Consider the following 20,538-nt stretch of genomic DNA (forward strand, 5'->3'; position numbering starts at 1 on the left):
CAGGGCCACGTCGCAGATGCCTGCCATGTTCCACGCTGCCCTGTGGTGGTCAGTGCACGTCATAGCGAGTGGTCAAACTCCCAGTCAAACAACCGCCCAAGGGGACAATTTGCATATTAGGCTTTTATTATATAGGATTAGAAAAATTTACATACATTTTAAAAGGACAGGGAATTCTGAAAGGAAGAAGGAGGGGGAGAGTCTCTTATTTTCAACTAGAGAATCAAGCCTCGAACTTATAATTTGTATTTGCCCTTACAAATGCAGAAAAGAATACAAATCTTGCCCTAACCGGTTTGGCTCAGTGGATAGAGCATCGGCCTGCGGACTGAAGGGTCCCAGGTTCGATTCTGGTCAAGGGCATGTACCTTGTTTAAGGGCACATCCCCAGTAGGAGGTGTGCAGGAGGCAGCTGATCGATGTTTCTAACTCTCATCCCTCTCTCTTCCTCTCTGTAAAAAATCAATAAAACATATTTAAGAAAAAAAGAGAAAAGAGTACAAATCTTTTTTTTTTTAATATATTTTTATTGATTTTTTACAGAGAGGAAGGGAGAGAGATAGAGAGCTAGAAACATCGATGAGAGAGAAACATCGACCAGCTGCCTCCTACACACCCCCCACTGGGGATGTGCCCGCAACCCAGGTACATGCCCTTGACCGGAATCGAACCTGGGACCTTTCAGTCCTCAGGCCGACGCTCTATCCACTGAGCCAAACCGGTTTCGGCAAAAGAGTACAAATCTTAAGTGTACAGCTGAATGAATGTTCATGGCTGTTAGATGGAGAAACACATTACCAACATACAAGCCTCCTCTATGTCCTCCTTCGTCTCTCCTTTTCCCCACCCCCACTCAAGGATACCCACTGTGGAAGTTTTGCTAATAAAATAAAACCCATTCCTCAAGAAGAGTTATTCCATTCAAGATGCCCCTTCGAGGCAGAAGATCTTAACACATTTCGTACCGCTCAGGAGTTTTCTCGTGTTTCGCGTGCCATCTGTCAAGGACCGCTCACGAGTGTTCTCGTTTTTCACGCCCATGGAAAAAGGAGCGAATCTAGATACTTATGTAAATTTTGTTTGGTCCCTCTTCATAGAGGAAAATGTTTTATGCGGTACCATATGTTAAAAAAGTACTGGGAAGTTTGTTTTTGTAAATAAAAATGTTATAATTATTGAAAAACAACACCTAAAGTGCATTATGATGATTTAAATAATGTGCAGTTTGCCCAAAAACGTGCGGTCCCTGGCGTATGTCTTAGAGATTTCTATGCGGTACAGAATGTGTTAGTACTATAAGATTTCTGAAAAAGTTGGGAGATTTGGGGGTCAGAGATGGTAGGCATGGCTCCACTGCTCTTAGGGTAAAGTTCAGAATCCTAAAGACATCTCTTGTGGTTCTACAGGTTTGTCCCTACTTAACTCCCCAGGTAGCTACACCAACCTCTATTTTAAAAAAAAGCAATCGACCCTAGCTGGTTTGGCTCAGTGGATAGAGTGTTGGCCTGCCAACCCAAAGGTCCTGGATTCGATTCTGGTCAAGGGCACATGCCCGGGGTCGCGGGCTCGATCCCCAGCAGGGGGCGAGCAGGAGGCAGCCAATCAATGATTCTCTCTCATCATTGATGTTTCTATCTCTCTCTCCCTCTCCCTTCCTCTCTGAAATCAATAAAAATATATTTTAAAAAAAGATTAAAAAACAAAACGTATACTTAACAGGCACAGATAGCACTCTTTATGTGCCACCACTGTTCTAATGCTTTAGAAACACTAGCCGATGTAATTCTCCTAATGACACCAGGTGGCAGTGCTGTTATTTTTAATTTTATTACATTTATTGGGGTGACATTGGTTAATAAAATGATATAAGTTTCAGGTGTACAGTTCTACAATCCATCATCTGTATACTGCATTGTGTGCTCGGTCACTCAAGATCAAGTCTTCTTCTGTCATCCCCTTTGTCCTTTTCCACCTTCCCCCACCCCACTTCCCTCTGGCAACACCCTACTCTTGTCTGTGTCTATGAGTTTTTGTTTGTCTTATTTGTTCATTTGTTGCTTTCAGTTTTATATCCCACATAGAGGTGAAATCAGGTTTTTGACTTTCTATCTGACTTATTTTGCTTAGCATATTTTCAGGATCCGTCCACGTTGTTGCAAATGGCAGTATTTTATCTTTCTGATGGCTGCGTAGCATTTCATTGTATATACATACGTACCACATCTTTATCCAATTATTTATCGACGGACACTTCAGTTTTAGGTTGTTTCCATGTCTTTGTCACCGTGAATAATGCTACAATGAACATATATCTTTATGAATAAATGCTTTCAAATTTTTCAGTTAGATACCCAGAAGAGGGATTCCTGGGTCATATGGTGACTCTATTCTTAGTTTTTTGAAGAACTTCCATACTGTTTTCCAAGGAGGTTGTACCAATTTACATTCCTACTAGCAGAGTATATGAGGGTTCCTTTTTCTCCACAACCTCTACAACACTTATTATTACTTGCCTTGTTGATAATAGCTATTTTAATAGACGTGAGGTAGTATCTCACTGTGGGTTTGATGTGCATTTCCCTAATAGCAAGTGAAGTTGAGCATCTTTTCATATATCTGCTGGCCCTGTCTATGTCTTCTTGGGAGAAGTGTCTGTTCAGGTCCTCTGTCCATTCTTTAATTGGGTTGTTTGTTTTCTTTTGTTGTTGTACGAGTTCTTCATATATTTTGGATATTAACCCCTTATCAGAGGTGTTTGCAAATATCTTCTCCCATTCAGTTAGTTGCCTTTTTTGTTTTGATGGTGGTTTCCTTTGCTGTGCAGAAGCTTTTTAGTTTGATATAGTTCCATTCATTTAATTTTGCTTTTCCCTTGCCTTGAAGATTAAATTCATAAAAACATCTCTTCAGTCCAAGGTCCATAAGTTTGGTACCAATGTTTTCTTCTATGTATTTTATTGTTTCAGGTCTTATATTTTGGTCTGTAATTCATTTCGAGTTAATTTTTGTGTATGGTGACAAATAGCAGTCAAGTTTCATTCTTTGCATGTGGCTTTCCAATTTTCCCAGCACCATTTATTGAAGAGGCTTTCTTTCCTCCATTGTATGTTTTTGGTTTCTTTGTGAAAACTTATTTCCTCATATAAATGTGGGTTTATTTCTGGGCTTTCAGTTCTGTTCTGTTGGTCTGTGTGTCTGTTCTTCATGGCAGTGCTGTTATTGTCCCCGAATTACAAACGGGGATACTGCAGTGCAGAGGGTTATCAGGTCCCACAGCAGGAAAGTGGGGAGCCAGGCAGATGGCTGAGCTCACATTCTCCGCCCCCTCCACCATGCAGCCTCCTGTGATTCATGTGGAGGTGGCCCCTGGGGGAGCAGCCCACCTGCAGTATCTCAGGACATTACAGCCCTTGAGCTCCTCTGGCACCAGCGTGTGACTTAACTTTTTGTTTTCACTGTCTTAGGTGCATGTTAACTTTTTCTCTTAAATCTCATGTCCTATAAAGTCTTTTCTTATTCAAGACTAGTGGTCTGGTGCACGGATTCGTGCACATTGAAAGGAAATTAATTAGAAGAACTATTTTATTTTTTTAAAAAATATATTTTATTGATATTTTACAGAGAGGAAGGGAGAGAGATAGAGAGTTGGAAACATTGATGAGAGAGAAACATCGATCAGCTGCCTCCTGCACATCTCCTACTGGGGATGTGCCCGCAACCTAGGTACATGCCCTTGACCAGAATCGAATCTGGGACCTTTCAGTCCGCAAGCCGACGCTCTATCCACTGAGCCAAACCGGTTTCGGCAGAAGAACTATTTTAATATCGCTATTTGTCCCTTCTCTATAATAGAAGTGTCAGAGATGAAAGAAAATTAGTAAAATGTATATGAAAATAGTGTATAAATTGATTAATAAATAAACAATAACAACATGATATAACAACAACAAAGACATATAAAAACAACAAAAACATGATATAAAAACAACATTGATACAAACAATGACGGATAAATTGATTAAACTTATTCTAATATTTCCCTGTATACCACATTAATAATAAAAACATTTTCAGAGTGCTTGACTGATTTCCCTTGTGATGAAGTATTTACAACTTTAACTTTAAATTCACATGCTCTTTGAACTCAAGAGACAGCAACATATAACTGACATGTCCAAAAACAGGTTCAGGTAGGAATATTTCTACTCTGTCTAGAATTTGTTTTGTGACTTATTAATAGTCATCGCAAATGCTGATATCACGGGAAACTGTCTTTGAATTAATTTAAATGGGATGCCAGTGTCAGATGGGGACAAATATTGCTCATGCACAAGTCAATGTTTATTTTTAAATTGCTAGTGTGTGTCATATGTACCGGTGGACGGTTGTTCGGTTGGTCACTTAGCCTTTTACATATATAAATGAATGAAAGGCATAGTGATGACAGTGGTAATAACAGCTCATGCTTGTTGGAATCCATGCACTAAAATTATGTGTAACATCCGATGGGGTAGTGGAATTTTGCCCAATTTATAAATAAGCAGCCTGAGGCTTCAAAAGGTTAAATATCTTGGCAAGGGTTTCGGAGATAGTTTTGGTGCTAGAAAGGAGGGCTTTGGCCTCAGCTGTATTTGGGGTGAGTGAGGGAGGTAGGTTCAAGGGATGCAATTATGAGGCTCATTTTCAAGGGAAAATGATTTTGTGAACTCAATTTTAGAGAGGCCACATGGACAACAGAAATGAGCATGAGATTAGCTGGCCTTAGATTATAATGTTGCTTTTATGGGAAACCAGATTCTTGATATTTTTGAATTATCTTAATGGAATTTAGAACAGTTCAATTTTACAAGTCAGTTTCCCCAATGTAGTCTACCAATAAGCTGGTGATCTGTAATGGTGTGCACATTTAGGAGTAATCTTTTACAGCTTTAATAGGATTGTGTTTGTTTTTATTTGTAGTTATTTGCTTCTAGTTTGTCATAATCAAGCATTATAGTTATTGAAGAAAATGAAGAATGGTAAATGCTTTCAGTGAGATTGTATTACGGGTAAAGTTTTGTACAATTAAATAGATGTAAATTCACTTGAACGATAGCTCTAAAATTAAAAATGCTAACATGTATCCTGAAATTGAGGCAGTACCTGTGTTGATTTCTTATGAGGACCAATGTGACCCAGTCAGTAAAAATCTTTTTCTAGCTGTACTTGAACTATTGATTATACTAGGAGCCCAGTGCACGAATTTGTGTACCTTGAAAGGAACTGTGGGCTACGAGGCTGTGGTGGGCATTGGGGCGGGTCTCGGCCCATCCTCTGCGTCCCCGCCCAGCCCCTCCTGCCATGGCCCTCTGGTCCCCTGTCTGCTGGCAGCCCTGCTCCTGCCGCCGCAGCTCCCACATGCTGATGGCACCGGCCCTACTTGTACCTGCTGACGGCATTGAGAGATTGGGGTTGGCGCCAGCAGCAGGCATGAGCGGGGCCAGCACCATCAGGGGGTGCTAGCCATGGCTGCTGCCCTGATTGCCCCTCAGGAACAGGGGAAGGTGGAGAAGCCCTCAGAAGCAATCGGGGCTGAGGCCAGGTGCTGGCAGCGGGAGCAAGCAGGGCCATTGTTGGCAGCAGGTGCGAGTGGCGGAGGATGGGCTGAGACCCGCCCCAGTGATGGCCCCTCAGGAGCAGGGGGAGGTGGAGAAGCCCTGAGGGGTCATCAGGGCTAGCAACTGCCGCTTGCACCTGCTGATGGTGCCGAGCGATCAGGGCCGGCACCGGGTGCCGGCAGTGGGTGCGAGCAGTGGCTTTGGTGCCGGCAGCAGGTGCCAGTGCCGGGCGGGACTGTGGCGCACGGAGCAAAGAATTTTCAGTAACCACCGGAGGCTCACTCCGATGACAGCGACAGGCACCCCGCCTTGGTCTGGCGCCTCCACTCACCTGCTCCACCATCCCGCCACGGCCGACGGCCTCCATCTTCCATGCTCTGTCACCTGCTGCCGACGCCTTCCATATTCCACGCATGCCCCCTGGTGGTCAGCACACATCATAGCAACCGGTTGTTCGGTTGTTCCGCTGTTTGGTCTACTTGCATATTAGGCTTTTATATATAGAGATGATTATATCCCACACTTGGAGTTAGGTAGCAGTGTGTTAACATGTAATGCACTCTTTTTTAAAGACCACAATGATGACTCAATGTATTAAAGACACCCTAACATTTCTTTTTTTTCAGCTCATATGTTAGATTTGATATAATTCGAAGGATCCTAACCAGGGTTTTTGGATGCAACATCATCATGGTGATGGGAATTACAGATGTGGATGATAAGATAATTAAAAGGGCCAATGAAGTAAGTGTTGAAGACTATGGATTGATAACTTGATTGATGAGTGTTTTTACCTCTATGTAGCAGTTTTTCTTATTTGTGTTTCACAAGTACTTTTCCCATCTGACTATCCAGGTATGTGTACTCTGACAGGTAATCAGAGGGATCTTTTTGTCCTGGTGAAGGAAGTTCAGGTCCATTTGATTCTGGTCCCTGAAGTCTTTAATGAATTGCCTTATTAAAGGGGCCTCCTGACTTGAATCTGTAATCTCTTTCCTGGCCCCTCAGCCTCCATGGTAAATACCTTACTCCCTCTTTACAGAGGGAAATTAAAAGGCTACTTTTAGGCTAGTGAAATTAAGCTCGTGTGAGGTTTAATGTTATCATGTGTTAAGAGTGAACAGGTTATTTCTCTTATATCTCACATGACAGTTAAAGGAATTTTTGGGTGTGAGCATTCTAATGAAGAATTAAATTAATAGTTATAGGAATAGTCAAGTCTACTTTCACCTCTTCTGCTTTTTATAATTAGCAGCTTAATTATCTCTAAAGGGCTATAAACAATTGTTAAATTATCTAATTTTCAGAAAAAACTACATTGAGTACTTTACATTCCTGTGATTTTACAAAATTACTCCACACTCATTCCTCTACCCCCACCTCCTGGGAGGGAAGGGTGGCCTGAGGTGGAGCTGATCATCAGGAGCCAATGATTTAATCAACCCTCCTAAGTAATGAAGTCCCCATATAACCCCAAAGGACAGGGCTCCGCAACTGCAGGGCTGGTGAACCCAGGGAGGTGCTGGTGGGCGGGAGGTGAGAACTCAGAAGGTATGGGAGCTCCGCCCCTTTCCCATACCTTGCCCTATGTATCTCATCCATCTGGTATCCTGAGTTGTGTCCTTTTAAATAAACTGGTAGTAAGTAGACTGCCTTTCTGAGTTATGTGACTCATTCTGTCAAGCCCCCAAATTGTAGTCTGTGGGTAGAAATACAAGTGGCCTGGGAACCACCATTTGCAGCTGGTGTCTGAAGTGGGAGTGGTCTTATGTGACTGATCCCCTAACTTGTGGGGTCTGTGCTAACTCCAGAAGTTGGAGGGTACCCTGTAGAGTTGGAGAATTAGAGAAGTGGTTGGTGTTTGGAAAGAAAATGTTGCTGGGCCAGAAGTGAAGATTGGGCAGTGCTAGCATTTAGGGGTCAGCACCCCATCCCTATGACAGTTTGGTTTAAGCCTCCGTCAACATTCAGTTGTGCCTCTGCCCCATGTCCAAATTCCCGCCTATGTTATGTGTCCCTGGGGTCATGTGTCCACTTAGGTCCAGCCACTTAGTCCTTGGAGGCTGTGACATACCAAAGTGGCCAGGGGATGAGCGAAGGGCAGATCGGGGAGAGGAGATGGCGGTGGGAAGCAAGAGAGGCTGCTCTGTGTCTGCAACGGCCAACCCTGCAGCATCCTGCCAGGTGTGGCACATTATCACCCTCCACACAGGAGGAGGCAGGGTTTGAGATTGAAGTTGACCTCACTGGCTGCATTTGGGATGGAAATGACAGAACGAAATTAGTGGCCTTTGATATAGTGAGGGGATCAATAGGGAACAGATGAATTATTCAGTAAAAAGTGTTGACAGTTGAGTAACCATCTGGAGGAAAAAAATAAACCAAAGTTGGATATATGCTTCACAACCAAATTCAAGGCAGATCAGAGATTTAATATAAAAGAAATGAAACCACAAATTACTGACAGAACCTTGGGGCACTTTTTATAGCCTCATGTTGGAGAAGGCTTTTCTGTTTGTTTTCAAACCCAGAAGCTATTTGTAGGAAAAGATTGAGAAATATAAAAGATTGCTAAATATTAAAATAAAATTTTCTACATGGCCATAATGTTTATTTATTTATTTGATTGATTGATTGATTGATTGGTTTTAGAGAGGGAGAGGAAAGGGAAGAGAGAAGAGAGAAGAGAGACAGAGACATCAATTTGTTGTTCCACTTTTTTATGCATTCATCGGTTGACTCTTATAAATTATGTGCTCTAACTGGGGATCAAACCCACAACTTTGATGTATCAGGATAATGCTGTAACCAACTGAGCTATCCAGCCAAGCCTACCATAAAGTTTAAAAACTGGAAAAAAAAAAATTTGAAATTCATATCAGAGATAAAATGTTAATTTCTATTATATAAAAGTACTTTCTACAAATCAGTAAGAAAAGACCTACAACTCAATAGAAACATGGGGGGTATGGATAATTATAAATCATTTAATACAAATCGTTTGTAAACATGTGAGATGTTCAAGCTCACTCAAAATAAGAGAAGCATAAATTAAAATTACAGTGAAAAAACATTTTTTTAGCTGTCATGTCGACAATCGGGGAGTTTGCTAGCACTTTGCAGCGTAGGCACCTGCGTGCATTGCAGGTCGGGTTCAAATCAGTACACCTTCCTTGGAAGCACCTGGCAGGAGCTAGCAAACATTTCTGACCAGTGGCTTTACATCTAGGTCTGTAGCTTAGGAATGACATGTGCTGTCGTGTGTGTCAGTAAAAAGATGGGAAAGTAGTTGGAGAGGACTGCTGAATAGTTCATGAAAAGTCTGGAATGGGCCTTAGAAAGGAAGGTAGTGGCTCATCGTGCTCTGCGCGGACAGTTCTGGAACTTTGTTGTTAGAGAAGGAAGCCAGGTGTAGGCCAAGTGTGGAAGGTGCTACATTTCAAGAAGAGGATGCAAATACATGTGTGACCATGGCCCTGCTCCTGAGATAACTGGTGATGGTGTTGGCCGTCTGGAGGGAGGCTCGTCCTGGGCACCCTTATGTCATCCGAGTTCCCTGGGAGTGGGTTTCCTGTGCAGAAAACAGAAATTACAGATGAATAGCCCTGGCCGGTGTGGCCCCTTGGTTGTGTGTCATCCTGTACACGAAAAGGTTGCTAGCTCAATTCCAGGGCAGGGCACATGCCTGGGTTGCGGGCTCAATCCCTGGTAGGGGGCGTGCAGGAGGCAGCCAATTGATGTTGCACTCTCACGTCGTCGTTTCTTTCTCTCCCTCTCCATTCCTCTGTCTCCAAAAATCAATTTAAAAATATATATATTTAAAAAATTACAGATGAATAAATACAAGCAATTTGCTGACCATTAGGTCCAAAATTGCATAGTATTAAAAGCTTCTAAAGTGAAAGCTAACACTGAAGTTTTAGCTTTTTTATTTGTTTGGCCTTTTGTCTTCTGGATATAAATAAATTAACTTTTTTTTTTAGGAGGTCAGCTTTGCCACAAAGCTGTAGCATAGGAAAAGGACTAATATGTACTGATCACTAGCTGTGTCTGGGTGCTAGGTGTTTTGTCTCTTTAATCGTGATATTAATGTAGTTTTTTCCATTCACAGTGGTGACTTTCTCATTGCATCCTCATAGCAATCTAAAGACTATTAGCTGGGATTTTCTTCGTGTTGCAAAGATCGCCGAAGGCACCGAGGTTTATTGTCTTCAACACAGAAGACACTTGGGCAGCAACACTTTGTCCACCAGATTCCTTTCTTCAGTAAATGTTCATTGGTTGCAGTTTCCAGGGTGATTGCTACTTTAGGGTCCTGGGCTGGTAAGAACGTGGGTTCAGGGTGTTGTTTCACTTGAGAAAGTTTCTTAATACTCCAGAGCTGAAATCTCTCCCCCATAAAATGGGAGCTCTAGTTCTCAGGGATGGGGAGGAGCAGGGGAGAGGAGGACCCGGCCTGGAACAGATGCCACAGATGCTGGGTGAGTTCCAGTGGCTCCCGGGTCACTTCATAGGCTCAACAGTTATGAAGCTGCGTTTAGTTTCATAACTTCACAGTGTGTTGTGCTTCTGTCCTGGGAGTGTTTTTCTGCTGGAAAGTAAGGAATACTTTTGTAAACCTAGTTTTGTGTACCAGCCCCCCCCTAGATCTGGGGCTGCAGGTACCTGCCCCCATATGCCCTACATTCAGAATTCGATGCCCATTTGTGGTGGGGGATTGCCCATCCGCAGGAGCCCAGCTATGGCCCTGTGGGATTGAACACCCAACACAATCCCTATTTTCATATGCTGTATTGCTTTCAAATATTTCTTAGAGAATTCCTCTGCGATATATTTTTAGCCTGTTTACTTTTGCCTCCTGAGGGGTAAGGTATAAGATAGGAACTCAAGTTTCTGGCTATTATGTACAGTAGATTGATCTGGCTTGTCCTTGTTCTAGAAAAACAGAGGCACCCTGGCTGGTGTGGCTTAGTTGGTTGGGCGTTGTCCTGTGCACCAACAGGTTGCTGATTCAGTTCCCAGTCAGGGCACATACCTGGGTTGTGGGGATCCCCGTCGCGGGCATGCGGGAGGCGGCTGATTGATGTTTCTCTTTCTCTCACCCTTCCTCCCTCTCTCTCTAAAAATCAATAAAAATAAAAATATGTTTTAAAAAACAGGCTTAGTTTTTGTTTTGAAAATTATATAACGAAAATCATCACATTGTTTATTTCTTTTTTCTCTCTAACCTGAATACAGGGTCAACACACCTTTTTGATTAGCTAAGATACTAGAATAAGTTTGATACCTAAAATTAAATGCCCTTTTTGTGAGCAGGCATGTCAAACTGAGGCCAAGCCACGACGGGCCATGCGGCCCAGCCCCCCCAGCTGTGGGAGCCGGTAGAGCCCCTGTGTGGCTCTGTTGTGAATACTCCAGATTGCCTAATAGGCTCACCTAATCTTCTTGCAGATGAAGATATCACCTGCTTCTCTTGCCAACCTTTATGAAGAAGATTTTAAACAAGATATGGCAGCCTTGAAGGTAAAGTAGGGTGTTGCTTATTCTTTCTGCCATAAAGATAAGAAGCTTGAACAGTGAAAGCCGGTTTTGGCTGACTTGCTTTTGAACTATGGAAACAGTTATCTCTCCTTTGCTTTCTTTCAGGTTCTCCCACCCACAGTATACTTGAGAGTAACTGAAAATATTCCTCAGATCATTTCTTTCATTGAAGGAATAATTGCTAATGGGCATGCTTACTCAACAGCAAGAGGTGGGGCTATTTTATAAACACTAATTGTTGGTAACATTGATGGGACTTTGAGAAACTGGATACATTCTTGTGAGTTGTTGGAGCGTGCCGGATGTTTTACTGTCTCTCTCAATATGATTCCTACAGTGAAAATGTGAGGTTTTCTTATGGTTATTGTCTTTGCATAAATGGCTGCATCAATTCTTTTTGTTGTTGCTAATCCTCACCCGAGGATATTTTTTCCATTGATTTTTAGACAGAGTGGAAAGGAGGGGGAGACACACACACACATACACACACACACACACACAGATTGGTTGCCTTCCACATGCAACTGAGTCTGCAACCGAGGTACGTGCCCTTGACCAGAATCGAACCCGGGACCCTTCAGTCACTCTATTCACTGAGCCAAACCAGCTAGGACGCATCAATTCTTTTAAAAAGTGTTTCCACGGTTACAGGAAGAGATGACCATCTGGAGAGCTAGTCTAGACAAGGCAAGTATGGCATGATGCTAACAGTGTTGTACTAGATGTAGGTGTGCAGGTGTCCTTTGAGTCTTCTTTCAACTTTGTTCACATTTTTCATAGCAAACAGTTGAGCACAATGGCAGCACCTCAAAAGGTCCACCCCCTTGTGGAAGACTGGCCCTCAGACTCATCTCCTTGGATGGGCATTGTCTTTTTGATGGACCAGTGAACATCCTGACACTTTAGGCCCCGCACACTTCAACACACGCCTCTGAATAAAAGACGTCACCCTATGGAACCCCAGTGTCATGCTCAGAGCTGAGCTGCTGGACAGTTCCCTAGTGGCATGCCCTGTCCTCTGCATATTCACACTTACCCTGCTGTCTCCCACCTCGCACAGCCTCATCTAACTCAGGTTCTTTCGTGGTCCTCCCTGAGGACATAAGCTACGTGGCAGGGGCCCCTGGCCCCTGGAAACGTGTGTTGCCTTTCTCAGTAGCCTATGCACATGGTTGTGTCCGGTCCCTTTAAGACAGTCCCCACTTTGTCCCCCTCATTACGGGCTCGTTGAAGAGACTGACCAGGCCAGCTGTCTTCGGAACACCCGTCTTCTGGGTGTGTGTGACCACTTCCTGTGGTAGCGTTTCATTGGTTTAGGAGCTGCTGCTTTTCGGTTGGTGGTTTCAGGGAAAGACTGGCAGCCTGGCGTTTTGCTGCTTCTACGATTCAGCATTGTTTTCAGCCATATCTCTTCCTTTCCAGTCATTCTTCCCAGATCTGAATCCTCCTTTCTCTCTCCCAGGAAGCTTTCTTTACTGCCCGTAGCCGAAACGCACCTTCTCAGCTGTGATATCTGCACTGTACCATTTGGTAGCCAATCATATGCTGCCTCCGCTTGCTGTTCACGTATTCACATTTTGTCAGTTCTTGGACCAGGAAAACCTTTTGCTTTTCGCAAATAACCCATTAGAGAACCTAGCCGGGGGTTGGCAGCATTCAGGTACTGCAATACTTGTTGCAAGTCAGTAAGAAAGTGGAAAGCATGATCATGGGCATGATTCATAGGAATTATTGGCCTGTGAGCACCTTTCTTTCGTGGTCCTACCTGAGGGCATAAGCTACATGGCAGGGGCCCCTGGTCCCTGGAAATGTTGTTGCCTTTCTCAATAGCCTGTGCATACAGGCTTGCAGTCTTCTACTTTATCTTGTTTGCTATGTTTAGATTTTATTTCCAAGAAAAACTTGTTTTAAAGGGCTTAGGTGACTGAACTGGAATTGTTCCCAGAAATACAGAAATTGTTTTCCTGCTGTCATTTAACGTGAAATAAGACACATAAGCCAGCTAAACTGATTAATGTTCATGCGCTGCTCAGAGATTCCCATCCAAGCATGCTTTAGGAGTAAATGCTATTTGTTTTATTACTATGCTTTATTGTAAATTTTAATTATGATAAACATAATTAATTTAAAATAAATTTCACTTACTGAAACTCCATTCATTTGGACTTTGTGACAGTTTCACAAAGCTTGGCTGTAATTTGATCTTTGCACTATTTGTGAAGAAAGAATTTGTTCAGCAAATGGATGCCATAAATAGAGGTCCGAGGAAAATGTTTCATCCATTAAAGGGAACACTTTCTTTCTGTTTTAAAGCATTTTCAAGTGCCGTTTACAGTCTAACTTACCCCACAGTACTTCTCCCATTTCCACCAGTTTATCCCAGCTCGTAGTTGGGGCTCGGGAACAAGCTCGGAGTGAAGGTCAGGGACTCTGCGTCGTCTGGGGTCTCTGTTTCCTGGCGGCCCCCGCGTGCTCAGGTCAGGACTGACTCCTGGCGAGAGCTCCAGCTCCGATAACCGCTTCCCTGCGCGGCTGGACATGAAAGGGTGGCCCTGGCTCTGCAGTGACTTTGTGGCGAAGGTCACCTTGCCCCCTCAGTCTAAAAACGTGGACCGGATGCACTTCGGTGGAAGGACAGCTACGGGGAGGCTTGAGTGCAGCGATGTTTGTAACCTAAGTAAAAAGACAGCCGGGGAGGGTATCTGGTTAGGAAAGGGTTTCTTTGCTGATGGCTGTGTAACATGAAGCCCAGAGCTGAACGCAGGCCAATGGTAACATTCACTTTTCCTTTTTCTTGTTAAAAAGAATCGTGTCAGCATTTGACACAGAACTTACTCCTTTGTTTTCACTTTTACATCCAGACATTCATGATGTGTCCAAATGCATGTTTTTAAAATACAGTGCTGGTGGTGTTAATTTTGATTTTAAAATATACAACAGGAGGCCAAATGAGGGCCAGATGCCATATTCTATGTTTAAGTTCTAATCACTTGTTAGCTGTTAAGCTCATGTAGATGCTGACATTTAAGACTGAGAAATGAAATCATTACCTTTATAAAACAGGCAATGTCTACTTTGATCTGCAGTCGAGAGGCGACAAGTACGGCAAGCTCGTCGGTGTGGCTCCTGGTCCTGTTGCAGAGCCAGGTGGGTGGACCCCGGCGTCCTGTCCCGGGTTCCGGGGGCTGAAGCACAGACTCAGCTTCTCTTTCCCAGTGCTCGGTTGAGACCCCCACTCTCTTAGAGGTGGTGCCAGACAGCTGATCACAGCTGTGTTTTATTTTATTTTTTAAAATATATTTTTATTGATTTCAGAGAGGAAGAGAAAGGAAGAGAGAGATAGAAATGCCAATGATGAGAGAGAGTCATCAATCGGCTGCCTCCTGCATGCCCCACACTGGGGATTGAGCCCGCAAACCGGGCATGTGCCCTGACCAGGAATCAAACCATGACCTCCTTGTTCATAGGTCAATGCTTAACCATTGAGCCATGCTGGCCAGGCATCACGGCTGTGTTTTAAATTTGATTCTGGTTCTAGCTGGTTTGGCTCAGTGGATAGAGCGTCGGCCTGCGGACTGAAAGGTCCTGGGTTTGATTCCGGTCAAGGGCACATGCTCGGGTTGTGGGCTTGATCCCCAGTGGGGATCATGCAGGAGGCAGCCAATCAATGATTCTCTCATCATTGATGTTTCTATCTCTCCCTCTCCCTTCCTCTCTGAAATCAATAAAAATATATATTAAAAATAAATAAACTTGATTGTTTTTTTAAATAGAGAGAACTTGTAGAGTATAAAGGTCACACAGCATATGACACGTCCCTCCCCTCTCCTGCCTGGGCCTCCAGCTCTCCCTGGAGAAGGCACCTTCGCCCATTCTCACGGCTCCTTTCAGAGATGGTCCCCGCATGTGAAACATGCATGTAAGCTTTCTTCATGTCTTTTCATGGCTCAATAGCTCATTTCTTTTTAGCAGTGAATAATATCCCGTTATCTGATGTACCACAGTTTACTTATCCACTCACCTCCTCAAGGAGATCTTGGTTGCTTCCAAGTTTTGGAATGTAAAGAGAGCCCAAACCTGGCTCATTGTACAGACTTCAACAATAACGTAACCTTTCTCTTTTGAGTCTCTTTACTCTTTGAATGTGATTGGCATTCTGGTAATTCTCCTTTTCGCTCTATATGATTTTTTTGGGGGAAAGTTACTCAAACTCAGTTACTGATAGCACAGCTGTCTTAGGAGACAGACTGCAGAAGAATGAGCATACTCAGTTCAGGACGCCCCTCAGAAAGCAGCATCACCGTGCGTGTTTGAAATCTCAACTCATTCATTATTCAACTTACTGAAACTGGCCTCATGCTGACAGACCTCATGCTACTGGCATATTTTAGGTGAAAGTGTTTAGTATTCTTTCCAGCCGTCAGGTGGGGGGAAGAGAAAAACATGAATGAGGAATGTGAGGTTACTTATAAGAAGGAACAGACTCTTTGGAAAGTGCTTTAGTTTTGTCACTTTGGGTTGGTTTGTTCATTCTAAGTTCTCAATCCTGTTGATCAAACACTTTTAATTGGCAGGTGATTCGGACAAGCGGCATGCCAGCGACTTTGCCCTGTGGAAGGCAGCCAAGCCCCAGGAGATATTCTGGCCCTCTCCTTGGGGAAACGGAAGACCTGGCTGGCATATTGAATGTTCTACCATCTCAAGGTAAGGTTTCCCTGGCCTCTTCCCGTCGGTGTTGATGTGAAAGCTCTAGCAATGCCTGAGTTGGCCAGTAGAGGGCGCAGACAGGGCAGGTTTGGTCTCGGCCCCAATGCAGACAAAGCAAGGAGTTTTGAGGAAAGCTTAACACTCAGAGGGGACTGGCTGTAAGAAGGGAAACAAAACAAAAACATGGCTTACTCATCTTTGCATCAGCACTTTTCTTTTCAGTAGGAAAGCCTGCTTTACGGTTCAGGTTTTGATTTCCCATCTCCTACAAGCCCGCTCCAGGTTGCCTTCATCTCTCTGCCGAGGTGGGTCTAGGGAACACCAACCCTCCACTGAGGGCCTGGAGGAGGTCAGAGCCCCTCAGGGACGGGGGACCGAACCACCTTTCTCCTGCCGCTCTCTCAGTCCACAGGCCCTCACCCCAAAGCTGGATCAGAACCCATCGAGCGTTATCCCCAGGTTCTGTGTGTCTGTCTCCTCAGTCTTCCATCAGCCCTTTCTCAGGACGCTTCTGTCCTGGGATCTCCATAAACACAGGTCCTCCGTGACCCTGACCCCCCCAGCAGCCTCCTTTTTGTTTGCTTCTATCACCATCTACATGTGACCTGCTCCTGCCTGGCTTTCATCCCAGCGTCCCACTGACTCTGGTCTCCTGAGGGCACCAGTGACCAGGTCATTGACAGGCAGCCTGATGCCCTCCTTTTCCCTTGGCCCCTGGGAAACAACTCTCTGCTGGTTTTGGCATCTCTGCTGGGGCCTCCTCCTCCTTCTGCTTGATCACCTCTGCAGACTGTTCCTTCGGCACTCCCCACGCTTCTGCCCATGGCCACATGCCCCTTTTCATGTGTGTGTGTGTGTGTGTGTGTGTGTGTGTGTGAGAGAGAGAGAGAGAGAGAGAAGGTGGCATACCACATGTGCTGTCCTCTTCTGTCTCTTTTCACTTAGCAGTCTGTCCTGGGAATTCCCTTGTGTCAGTTTGCTGAGCTCTTCGTCATTTGTCTCTCGGCTCCTAAGTGCTGCTGTATTGTGTGGCTTATCCATTATTCATTTAGCTAGTACCCTATGGAGGAGCATTTAGGTGTTCCAATACTTTGCTCTTACAAATACCTGCAGTGAATAACCTGGTGTATGTATTTCCTGTTTGTGGAGGTGAGGGGTTTTCAAGTATCATATTAACTCAGATTTTATATTTGATGTGTTTCAGTTCATTGCAGATATTTATTATAATAATTTTTTTGCAGTGGAGTTATAAGTTTTTAAAATTAGAAACATAAAGTATGCTTAAGGTGAGCATTTCAAACTACTAGCTACACCAAAAATTTTCAGATCAGCCAACCCAGTCACCCTCACTTGGTTGTTGTATATGGTACTGTTTTCTGGCTGGGTATAGCAGTGGTAACTACCTTATCTATATATATAAAAGCCTAAGTGACCATCTGACCGTTTGACTGCCTGACCGGAAGCTGTGATGCACACTGACCAACAGGGGCAGACACTCAACGCAGGAGCTGCCGAACTGCGGTGACTTGGCAGCTGCGGTTCTCGGGTGACACACCCGGAACCAGAGAGGAGGGAGCTCGATTCTGGGGTGTGTCACCCGAGAACCACCCTCTTGCAATCCGGAACCCCTTGGGGGATGTCAGAGAGCTGGTTTCGGCCCGATCCCTGCAGGCCAGGCTGAGGGACCCCCCCCACCCAGTGCATGAATCTGTGCACTGGGCCTCTAGTCTCCTGTAATAGAGCGCTGTGCCCCATGCACTGACCCCACGCTAGTTTCCTTTTGAGCCCCACGTAGGTTTACCCCATCCTACCAAATGGAAAAGCCTTGTCCTCCAAGACCCGTACATCCACATTTTGTTCATTCTAGTTAAGACTCAGCAGGCAATCTCCCTTTCCACCACATCCCCCTGTAGCCCTGACCTTTGATGACTTCTACATGGCCCATCTAGAAACACATCCAGGCATTCCTGAGACATCAAACTCTCATGTTATTATGAAGCATGGGCCCAACTTTTCATTAAAAACAATTATGTCCATCTCACAGTCATACATTAGTACAGAACCACTTATGTATTTATAAATACTTGTTGGTTTAATAGCAATGTGGAGTATACATTGGATTGTAAAGAAGTATTTAGTTTTAGATTTAATTAGTTGCTGTAAAGCAGGTAGAAAGCATTTAATAAATTTCAAATCTAATGTTACCATTAAATATTTCATTTTGTTGAAATCTAAATAATGAAAATAGACATTGTATTCCTTTTTAGCTGTCTCTTATTTTAAAATAGGCCTAAAGTACAGACATGAATAGAGACTAATATAATGAATACCTCGGATCCACAGTTTAGCTTTATTAAATCTTAACATCGTCATATTTGCTTCAGATCTTAAACTGAATCACTCATTACAAATGAGGCCCCTTATGTTCTCCTACCCAATCTTCGCCCTCCCACCGCACACTCTTCTTCAGAGCATTTGAAATTTCAAGGACTGTAATAGATTCTCTAAAATCCATCACTGAGAATGTACAGTAACAGATAACCCACTCAGCCAGCACCACTTAGCTAAATGTGACGGTACATTGCGGGTTCTTCTGGAGCCCAGGAGCCAGTGGGAGAAGGTCAACCTTCAGCAGGAAAGGACTCAGCGAGGCTGTGGCATCTTTGAAAATGTCTATTTTGAACCATTTTTAGGAAAATTCACGATGGTCTGCATTCCAGCCTCGCTGTGTGCTGGGGCAGGTGGCCTCGCCACTCAGACCCCACAAACCAGCATTTCCACTGTGCTGACTGTTGAGTTTTTCATCGATTTTTGCATTTTCAGTGTCTTCTGAAGCAGCGCTAGTGAACCTGGATTGTTCACACTGGTACAGGTTTCGCAGGGGGTCTGGTGAGAGTTGCCAGGCCGAGTGGCCGGGCCAGCTGCTGCACTGTCCCATCAGCCGCACAGCTTTGGTGTGCAGTTTGTAGGACAGGAGGCTTTCCAGGATGTACGGCACAGCGCTAAAGCGGAAGTGCCAATAGCTGACGTGCACTGATTTGAATTCTATAACCTTGTTTATCAAATATAACCGCTAAGTAGTTAAATTTTCAAAAACCAAATTAAAAATTCTCTTGATTTTATAGTTCTATCTCTTGTTAAAGGTGGAAAACCATTAAATTTTACCTATTGAAAGTAAGAAAAGGTAATTTTGTAAGTTTTTTCAAAAAACCATACCTCTGGAGCAAAGAGAATTACATTTTTTCCCTAGGAGGAAAAGCTATTAGGGATTTTTATGAATTGTCTTTAGTACGAGGAAAAGCTGTGGATGAGGGATTTTATGAAGTAAAAACAAAATTATGGTTTCCATTTGCATCAGTTAAGCTTTCACAGGTATTGATTTAAAATTGAGATCCATTTATTTTATTCCTTGCACTGCACAAAGGCTGGAAGGGTTAGATATAAGATGAGGGTTGGAGAAATATGCTGTTTGATTGAATTAATTCACGGCTCTGTGCTGTGTCTTGCAGTTTGGTGTTTGGAAGTCAACTGGACATCCACTCGGGTGGCATAGACCTAGCTTTCCCACATCATGAGAATGAAATCGCACAGTGTGAGGTCTTCCATCAGTGCCAGCAGTGGGGAAATTACTTCCTGCATTCTGGTAAGTAATGACCTCAGAGGAATTGTTCTATTTCTGTCCTGCCAGTTTTATCTTTTATTGACAAAAGTTACATTTGGAAATACATAGATCAGCTAAAATAGGTCAAGAAGTGGAGCTGTGTCCTAAGTTGTTTTTGAATTTCAGTCAGTTGGACATGAACTTCCTCGGATGGGAATGAGTCTGCCTTTTGGGAACTAAAATATGAATGACAAGAATATGGAAAAGGCTTTACAGTGCTGTTCTATATAAGTTTCCTTCTAATAAAACTATTGAGGGTTTTAAATAGTATGATGTAATCATTATTAGGATTATGCCAACTTTGAGCTATAATATTGTCGCCATTCTCTAATACCACTGCCTCTCATTTCACTGTTCAAAACCACGGTTGGCTAACACCAGCCATCTGTTCTCAGAGTGTGAAACAAGCTGCATCCTTGAGCATAGCAGCGTTGGAATTCCCTTTGATGCCTGGGAAGATTCCTATGTCCAAATTTTGACAAAGGTTGTGGGGCAATGTCAAATTGGTCCATTGCTTTTTGGAATGGACAGCTTACGTATTTGGTGTTTGGTAGTGATAGGGTTGGGAGCTGCAGATAATCAGCCTCTGAAACACAGTGCATTAACAAATACCATTTCTTTAAGTCCTTGAATGAAGGAAACTAGGTTATTCCAGTGAAATATTTAGAGGTGCTCATGTTATAATGTGCCGTCGGCTGCGTAAAGTCTGGAGTAAGGGTTCACTTGGGTTTTCTTCATGGCAGTGAACTGATGAGGCTGCACGCACCGCAGTGTCTCCTTTGTTCTCGAGCTGTCCTGGGTGGCACTCCCACCCTCGCTGTGTCCAGGTGCCCGGGAACCAGCATCTCTATTCTCTGCAGTGACCAGCTCGTTTCTGACTGCCTCACAGTCGTCCGAAAAGAAACAGAACTGGCCGAACAGCTGTGGACGGCATACGAGCTGTTTGCCCTCTAGTCTCCCACTTCATGTCCCTGCATAGAACTCAGCAGTAGCCAAATCTACTTTATTTCTGCCAGCAATGGGCCTTGCTGG

At 43.8% G+C, this 20,538-nt stretch overlaps 1 protein-coding gene across 4 annotated transcripts in view; it reads left to right on the forward strand.

Annotated features, from left to right (window-relative positions):
- CARS2 (cysteinyl-tRNA synthetase 2, mitochondrial) overlaps positions 1-20,538 on the forward strand; it is a gene marked incomplete at its 5' end in the record, with an annotated part of 34,681 nt that overhangs the window by 2,654 nt on the left and 11,489 nt on the right. For 2 of the 4 annotated variants that reach the window (XM_081084475.1, XM_081084476.1), the window contains 6 exons: positions 6,224-6,341; positions 11,049-11,120; positions 11,244-11,349; positions 14,202-14,285; positions 15,713-15,842; positions 19,355-19,488. In XM_081084475.1, the coding sequence (XP_080940601.1) occupies positions 6,224-6,341; positions 11,049-11,120; positions 11,244-11,349; positions 14,202-14,285; positions 15,713-15,842; positions 19,355-19,488 (644 nt within the window). Of the gene's footprint in view, positions 1-6,223; positions 6,342-10,940; positions 11,121-11,243; positions 11,350-14,201; positions 14,286-15,712; positions 15,843-19,354; positions 19,489-20,538 lie in introns of those variants that run through there. The other 2 variants (XM_081084477.1, XM_081084478.1) reach the window with 2 other exon arrangements.

This window comes from Myotis nattereri (genome assembly GCF_964212035.1).
Source record: "Myotis nattereri genome assembly, chromosome: 2".
NCBI classification, from domain to species: domain Eukaryota; kingdom Metazoa; phylum Chordata; class Mammalia; order Chiroptera; family Vespertilionidae; genus Myotis; species Myotis nattereri.